General features: G+C 47.8%; 1 protein-coding gene across 2 annotated transcripts in view; it reads right to left on the reverse strand.

Moving 5' to 3' along the window:
- Window positions 1-1,358: 1,358 nt before the first annotated feature.
- TAF8 (TATA-box binding protein associated factor 8) overlaps window positions 1,359-8,860 on the reverse strand; it is a 24,955-nt gene continuing 17,453 nt past the window's right edge. The window contains exons 8-9 of one of the 2 annotated variants that reach the window (XM_021714754.1): window positions 1,879-2,018; window positions 1,359-1,582 (exon numbers count right to left, since the gene is read on the reverse strand). In XM_021714754.1, coding sequence (XP_021570429.1) covers window positions 1,570-1,582; window positions 1,879-2,018 — 153 coding nt within the window. In that variant the 3' untranslated portion in view covers window positions 1,359-1,569. Of the gene's footprint in view, window positions 1,583-1,874; window positions 2,019-8,860 lie in introns of those variants that run through there. The other variant, XM_008062577.2, reaches the window with a different exon arrangement.

Genomic DNA, 8,860 nt, shown 5'->3' on the forward strand with positions numbered 1-8,860 from the left:
TTCAAGTTCATCAAGAAAATGGAAGACCAGGAGATGACTGTGGAAGCTGAGGGAGCTTAAGTAAAGTTAGACTTGTGCCGGGTATGGTGGCTCATGCCTGTAATCCCAGCACTTTGGGAGGTGGAGGCGAGAGGATTGCCTGAGTTCAGGGGTTCAAGACCAGCCTGGACAACTTGGTGAGACCTCTTCTCTACAATAAATGTTTTAAAAATAGCCGGGAGTGGTGGTACACACCTGTAGTTCCAGCTACTTGGAAGGCTGAGGCAGAAGGATCACCTGAGCCCAGCAAGTTCAGGCTGTGGTGGCCGTGAGCGTGCCACTGCACTCTAGCCTGAGCAACAGAGTAAGACTCCTACTCAAAAAAAAAAAAAAAGTTAGACATGGACTTTGGGATTCTAACCCAGGGAACAGCTTATTTATCCAGTGTTACCTTCCAGGTGTTGCTGCATTTTTCTTCATTGGAATTGGTTTTAAAAGCTCTTCCTTCGGAGACCAGCCAAAGGATATCGGTCTGCCCAGTATCTTCCTTAATTTGTTTTCTGGTTTGGTTTGTGGGTACATCAAGGATGAGGTTCTGTTTTCCCCAGGAGGGAGAACACACTCCAACCTGCTTCTTGGAGAACACCTTGGTTTGGCCCAAAGGCTCTTCACAGCCCACTTCTGCTATAAGGTGGGAACATGGCCTTCTGTCCACACCAGCCTCCCAGTATGCCAGCCAGGTTTCTCAGCTTTCAGAATACAAGGCCAACTCCAGCCCTCAAATCTCACTCCTGCCCCACCAAATCCTTTTCCTATTGTTTGAAATTGATGGCTCCTTTATCAAGTCATAGTGTGAAATGGCCAGCATGCTAGGTTCTTGTCACAGAAATCCCTTTTCCCTGGAGGGGCAGGAAGCCCTCAGAGGAACAAGAAATGATCAATTTCTCAGAAGAGTGTTGCCCACTTTAGGGAGTTTTCATCCAATGCTGACCAAAGGATCAATGCTGCCCTGTAATCAATGCTCTTCCAGATCAAAGCTGTGACGTGTGTGTGCTATTTCCAACATGATGAGGGAACGCAAAGTCACTTTCCATCAGCTCCACAGAGCACTGGGGACCCAGGTGAGGAGAGAAATAAGAACAAGGTTCTGGGATGATAAATTGGTGCCACAAGTTGTGAGTCAATAAAAGGGATACAGAAATCCTGGAATACACACTGGGCAAACAGTCTTCTTGGTCATAAGCAAAGCAGCAAAGAACCCTTCTTAGTCCTAACACTTTCCCTTTTCTTCTGGGTTTCAAAGGAATCAAATCCTGTGATGACAAATGAAGTCGCTACACTGCTACGTCCCACAGTATGGCCTGAACAATTAAGAATGCCTCATTGTTACCATCGCATCTTCCTCAACCCAAACATCCAGTGAAATTAGGTCATATTAAGATAAGGCTCACTATAAAAATCATGCCCAGTCACATCCCACAGCCACGGCTTGGCCACGAGGAGGTCACCCTCTCTTCTTCCCTTGGGTGGCTCTAACTCCCCAAGAGGGTGGTGTCCCCGCCTCTGTTCAAGCCAGGCTTTCTTCTCAGCTCATGAGAGGGACCTAGAAAGAAGAAGAACGATGGAGCCTGCCTGGTGGGGCCGGCATCCGCTCTCCCTCTGGGTGAGAACAGCTCCAGGGCTGTGAGGGCTGGTCCCCAGGCTGCAGGCCGCTCGACCACTGGGGAACGAGAGGTATATGTGGGAGCCAAGGAAGGACAGGAAAAGGGAAAGGATTTCTTCTCACCAGAGTGGTTTTCCCCAAGGCTCACACTCACTGGGGAGCCTCTTTCCACTATGGAACACAGAAGACCACCTTGGTGAGCCAGAAGCCTCTCTGGACCCCAGCCTTCAACTCACTTCTTTCTGCGGATCTTGGGTTTCTTCACAGGCCGCAGATAGGGGTTATCGATGATGTTCTCCTCCCCATTCCGGCTTCCTGACAAGGAGGGGTTCTGCTGTAGGACAGAGGCATTCTCCTTCTCGGCTCCAGAGTCGTCCTTTGAGCAAAAGCCGAAATAAAGCAAAATACCAACGGCATAAGGAAGAAGATTGTGCCCACTGTAAGAATGACTATTATTAGCATCTCTTTCATTGCAAAATTAGAAGCCTGGGAAGCATCTTCTCTGCAACGTTCCTGTCTCTGCCCCTAACGAAATAAGACCCAGGCAGAGGCTGCCTATGACAGGAAGGCGAGACTTACAGCCTTGACACAGGGAACACACAACACAGTCTTGAACCTCTTGAGAAGGCAGAGACGTGAGTTACAAATAACAGAGACATGGGAGAGGCAGAGAGTCAGGGACTAAAATTCAATTCAAATGCTTCAGAGAGGAAGCCCAGCCTGGTGGGGAAGAAAAGAAGGAAAGTGACCCTGATACCCTGTGAACTCAGAGATACAGGGCCAGAGCCAATCATTTGCAAAGGATATCTCCTATACCAAAGCTAGCATAAGTCAGCACAGATTTTTCCTCCCAAATTTTCAAATTTCTAGTACGTGCAACATAATACCAACAACCATACCCCAGCACAGGCCAGAAACTTCTCAAGCCCTGAGCATTCCCACAGAGGAAATCAGAGTCTGCAAGTACCTGTGACCTGTGAGTCAAGTTTTTTACTGCTTTTTTTTATTTTGGAGAAACGTTTCTAAGTTTACATGTACTCAGTATAGTCTCATTTAAATTTTTTAAACAATGACAATTGTGTATAGACATAGGAATAAAGGTAATAGGTTGAAATTTTAAAAACTAATCTGGGAATAATAGGTGATTGATTCTTCTTTCCTTATTTATACTCTCTATGTTACTTTTTTTTTTTTTAATTGGAGTTTCACTCCATCTCCTAGCCTGGAGCGCAGTGGCATATTCCTGGCCACCACAGCCTCAACCTGCTGGGCTCAGGTGATCCTTCCATCTCAGCCTTCCAAATAGCTGGAACTACAGGCACACGCTAACAAACCCGGTTAATTTTTTATTTATTTATTGTGGAGATGAGGTCTTACCATGTTGCCCAGGCTAGTCTTGAACCTCTGGGCTCAGGCAATCCTCTTGCCTCAGCCTCCCAAAGTGCTGGGATTACAGGCTTGAGCCACTGCGCCTGGTACTTTTTTTGTTGTTTTTTTTTTAATGAGCAGAGGCTGCTGGGGAAGGGAGGAAATCACACCAAAAATTCACCCAAAGTTCAGACCTAATGACCAGAAACTGGTCGGGCTGCGCCCCCTAGTGACAGGCTAAGGGTTCCATCAGGGAAGAAGGCACTGAGAGAGGCCCTCACTGACCCTCAACTAGGAAAGGCTGATGTCAGACAGCAGGACAGAGAATGCTGTGATTAGATGGCATGAAATGAACAACTGATTCACCCACAGGGAATACCTAGGGCACCAGTCGCAGGCTGAATGAACCTGGAGAAATGGGATGGTACCCAGGTCCCACTGTGCGCCCTCTCGCTGTCTCATCAACTGTTCTCCTCAAAGACCCAGTTCCATCTGGAGCCTGTATGCTTTCCTCTCTAGCACCCATTCCAGTGGGACCACAAGATGACCTCAAACCATTTGGGGACTTCTGAAGACTCTTGAAAGTGAGCACCCCAGGCCAGGCGCAGTGGCTCACGCCTATAATCCCAGCACTTTGGGAGGCCGAGGTGAGAGGATGGCCTGAACCCATGGGTTCGAGACCAGCTTGGGAAACTTGGCGAGAGCTCATCTCTACAATGAATCAAAAAAATTAGCCGGGCGTGGTAGTGCATGCCTGTAGTTCCAGCTAGTTGAAGGCTGAGGTGGAAGGATCGCCTGAGCCCAGCAGGTCAAGGCTGCAGTGGCCAGAAGCATGCTACTGCCTTCCAGCCCGGGCAACAGAGTGAGACTCAAGAAAGAAAGAAAGAGAGAGAGAGAGAGAGAGAGGGAGAGAAAGAGAGAGAGAAAGAGAGAAAGAGAGAGAGAGAGAGAGGGAGAGAAAGAGAGAGAGAAAGAGAGAAAGAGAGAGAGAGAAAGAGAGAAAAAGAGAGAAAGAGAGAGAGAGAGAAAGAGAGAGAAAGAAAGAAAGAGAGAGAGAGAGAGAGAGAGAAAAAGAAAGAAAGAAAGAGAGAAAGAAAGAAAGAGAGAAAGCAAGAGAGCAGTCCAAGACCAACCTAGCTCAAGCCAGACCAGAAACCAGACAAAAGGTCTGCTTCTAGGTGATGCCTACATCCTGACCTACCTTAGATGTTGGGCTTCCAACTCTCCTGAGGTTCTTCACGGCTTGAGTAACAAACATCTCCCTGCTTCCTCCACCCATCTCTTCTCTATGGGAATCAGCCTATCTCCAAAGTTACTGGAATTAAGTCACTTCACCCATGCCTAAAATGTTTTCTGAGATAGAAGAGATGTCAGAAAACACCTGAGAAACCAGCCCTGGACACTGCTGGAGGGCCTAGGCTACCTCCATTTGGTTCATTACATCTCATTAGAGCAAGACAACTGGCTCCTCTCCTCCCAAACAGAGCTTATAGACATGCCACTTTCTTGTCCCCTTCAGGGACAGGCAGTCTTGAGACAGGGATGGGCAGAGGGAGTAGGTAAAAGAAGTGTCAAATGGACCCAGAGATTTGTAAAAGAGGAGGGAGGAAAATGAGCTGTCAGGAGCTCCTTTGAGCTGCCTGAGTGCTCTAGTAACCCCTAGACGCTCTGGAGTGACTGCACCCAGCCTCCCTGCTTTCAGTACCATTTCCAGGGTGACAATTCTCATGAATACATCTCCAGCCCCACCTCTCCTGACCTCCAGGCTCTTGCAGTCAACTGCTTACTCAAAATCTCCACTTGGGTGTCATGTAGACATCTCACACTTAATGTACTTAAATCTGGACCCTTGTGCACACAGTTCTTCCCATGGTCCTCCTGTCACAGGTGATGGCAGCTCCATCCTTCTAGTAGCTCAAGCCATAAGCTCTGCAGTCACTCTTGCTCCTTTTCTCATTCTAACATCCCATATCCAATCTGCTAGGACATCTTCTTGGCCTTGCCTTCAAACTATAGGCAGGCACTGACCACTTTCAGCACCTCCGCTGCAAAGGTTCACCACTGCCTCTTGCCCAGATTAGGTGACAGTTTCCCGACTCACCTCTTCTCTAGTCTATTCTCATTGCAGCCGTCAGCGATACTTTAAGGTTGGAAATGTCCCTCCTCTGTTCCATGCTCTCCCGCAATGCCCATTTCACTCAGTTAAAAGCCAACACTTCAGATGGTTTATAAGGCCCTACCTGATCGGACCTGCCCTCCTCTCTCCACCATGGTTATTCACTGTTCTCAGAGCCTTTGCACCGGCTGTTCCCTCTGCCAGTCAATCCAAATGCCTAAACTTTTACTCTTTTATGAAAAATGTAGTAGTCATTCACTCAAGTATTTATTTAGCAGATACTGTTCTGGTATCAAACAGTGAACAACACCTCTGCCCCTTAGGAACCTAGATATCTGTGTGGCTTGCTCCCTCACCTGCTTCAAGCCTCTGCCCAGATGTCGACTTCCAGGTGATACCTATACCCTGAACACCCATTTAAAATTGAACACTCATCCTCACCCTGGGTCTTCCTGCTTGTTTTATATATTTATTTTTTGAGTTAGATTCTCACTCTGTTGCCCAGGCTGGAGTGTAGTGGCACACTCACAGCCACTGCACTCCAGCCTCGACCTGCTGGGCTCAGGCCATCCTTTCACTTCAGCCTTCCAAGTAGCTAGAACCACAGGTGGGTGCCACCATGCCCAGCTAATTTTTTGATTTATTGTAGAGATGAGGTCTCACCAAATTGCCCAGGCTGGTCTCGAACCCCTGGACTCAGGCAATCCTCTCTCCTTGGCCTCCTAAAGTGCTGGGATTACAGGCTTGAGCCACCACGTCCAGTCTTCCCTGCTTGTTTTTTTCCCATAGTACTTTCCACCTTTAACATACTGTATAAAGACTTTTTTTTTTTTTTTTTGAGTTGGAGTCTCACTCCGTCACCCAGACTGGAGTGCAGTGGCGGCTCTGGGCCACTGCAGCCTCGACTTTCTGGGCTCCGGCGATTCTTCCGCCTCGGCCTTCCAAGTAGCTAGAACTACAGGCGTGTACTACCACGTCGGGCTAATTTTTGATTTATTGTAGAAATGAGGTCTTGCCAAGTTGCCCAGGCGGGTCTCGAACCCACGGGCTCAGGCAATCAGCTCACCTCAGCCTCCCAAAGGTGTAGGATTATAGGCTGAGCCACCGAGTCCGGCTTAAAGACTTATTTATATATTACATTTCTTGCCATTCTCCCACTGCCAAACATAGGCTCCTAAGAGGCAGACGTCTTGTTTTGTTCACTGCTTTGTCCCAAGCAGCTAGAACAAGATCTGGTACATATTAGGTGCTACATAAATGCTTGAGAGAATGACTGGTATATTTTCCATAAAAGTGCAGACATCTAGATTGCCTGCAGAAGACAGCTAGTTCAAATATATGAGAAAAAAATTTGATCATACACTAATTTAAAATGAATAGTTCCTTTATGTTCAAGTACACAGAGAAGTTAGAGCTAGGTTAAACAAAGTCCTTGAGAGGTATGCTGTCATCAAAAGATGAAAGAATCATTTGAAATGCCAAAAACTTAATTCGCTATAACAATGTCTGCAAATGCTAAGGACAGAAAATAACCTAAATGCCCGTGGTGGGAGGGAGGAATAAACTGCTGCACCCATGCGCTGGACCACAGGGAGGCTGTGACGGAGGCAGAGCTCCTCACCCAGACACGGAAGGATCACCAAGACACAGTGGTGGGGGAAGGCCGGCAAGAACTACCTGGGAATAATGTCTCTAGAGGGATACACCAAGAGACTGGTGACGCAGTTGCTCTGTGGGAGGAAAAGGGAATCACAGGGAACAGGATTAGGAGAATTGTCACCATACATCTTTCTGCACATTCTGAATTTTGAAACGTAGGATTGTATTTCCCAGTTCAACAAAATGATATTAACAAGTCCAATTGACTGTATGTAAATTGTTGCTGGAATCTTTGTCCCGAAGTCTTTTATTTCTCACAGACAAGTATATGGTTGTATAGCCTCAAACTGCTGGGGAGGAAGCAGTGTGTGCCAGGAGCTGCAACATGCCAGCACCTTACTGTTTCCAGGCTCCCCGGCCCCTTGAAGAAGGTGTTCCTGTTTCTATGAGTACTTGTGAGGAAACAGACTCAGATGTTAGGTAACACAGTCAAAGTCACATGCTTGGGCCAGGTGTGGTGGCTCACACCTGTAGTCCCAGCACTTTGGGAGGCTGACGAAGGAGGATTGCTTGAGCCCAGGAGCTCAAGATCAGCCTGGCCAACATAGCAAGACCTTGTCTCCACAAAACATTTAAAAATTAGCCAGGGCTAGGCATAGTGGCTCACGCCTATAATCCTAGCACTTTGGGAGGCCAAGGCGAAAGGACTGCTGAGCCCATGGGTTCAAGACCAGCCTGGGCAACTTGGCAAGACCTCACCTCTACAATAAATCAAAAAATTAGCCAGGCATGGTGGTGCACACCTTCAGTTCCAGCTACTTGGAAGACTGAGGTGGAAGGATGTTCTCAGGTTGAGGTTGTGGTGGCCATGAGTGTGCCACTGTACTCCAGCCTGGGCGACAGAGTAAGACTCTGACTAAAAAAAAATTAGCCAGGAATGGTGGCACACACCTGTAGTCTCAGCCACTTAGGAGGTTGAGGTGGAAGGATCACCTGAGCCCAAGAGGTCAAGGCTGTGGTAAGCCATGATCATGCCACTGCATTCCAGCCTGGGTGACAGAGCAAGACCTTGATTCAACAACAACAAAAATATCACACACCTGGCAAGTAGCACAGCCTGGATGTGAATGAAGCCAGGCCAGTGTGACTCCAAGGGTCAGGCCTTCCTACACTTTGCTGTCTATAACCTGGCTTGGCTTCTTGGTAGCCAGGAGTCCTCAGGCAGCTGCTGATACTCTTTCAGTCTTGGTTCACTTACCACCATGATCTCACTTTATGTAGCTACCAAGCCCTTGGACTACATTGTACTTACAAAGGTAAGGTGATGTTTGCTTAGAAGATTCCTCCTTCTTGTACGGTGAACCTCAACCCACTCACCATATCTCAGCCCAAATTAACTGAGTTCAAAACAAGTGTAGAATAACAAGTTCCTCTGTTTTATCTAAAGGTGTGGGCTCCCAGTCCTAGTTCTGAAAGGAATAATTCAACATTAAAGAAATGTGTGTAAGGTACGCACGGTGGCTCAAGCCTGTAATCACAGCACTTTGGGAGACCTAAGTGAGAGGATTGCCTGACCCCATGGGTTTGAGAACAGCCTGGGCAATTTGGCGAGACCTCATTGCTACAATAAATCAAAAAATTAGCCAGGCATGGTGCCTGTAGTTTCAGCTCCTTGGAAGGCTGAGGTGGAAGGATTGCCTGAGTCCAGCAGGTCAACGCTGGGGTGGCCATGAGCATTCCACTGCACTCCAGCCTGGGCAATGAAGTAAGACTCCAATTCAAAAGAAAGAAATGTGTGTTAAAGCAAACAGCAGAGATGGCATGGGCATACTTGGCATGGGCACACTTCACCTGCAAATTGCAGTGGCTGGCTGCGATCTGGTACAGCTGCTGAGGCATTTAAGCTAGGGTTCAATAATCCCAGCACTTTGGGAGGCAGAGATGAGAGGACTGCCTGAATCTAGTGGTTCGAGACCAGCCTGGGCAACTTCTCGAAACCTTGTCTCTACAAATAAATCAAAAAACTCTGTCACCCAGACTGGAGTGCAGTGGCCACTCCCGGCCACCGCAGCCTTGACCTGCTGGGCTCCGGTGATCCTTCTGACTCAGCCTTCCAAGTAGCTGGAACTACAGGC

The sequence above is a fragment of the Carlito syrichta genome, unplaced genomic scaffold, assembly GCF_000164805.1.
Source record: "Carlito syrichta isolate Samal-C Ts95f unplaced genomic scaffold, Tarsius_syrichta-2.0.1 Scaffold305755, whole genome shotgun sequence".
Taxonomy (NCBI): domain Eukaryota; kingdom Metazoa; phylum Chordata; class Mammalia; order Primates; family Tarsiidae; genus Carlito; species Carlito syrichta.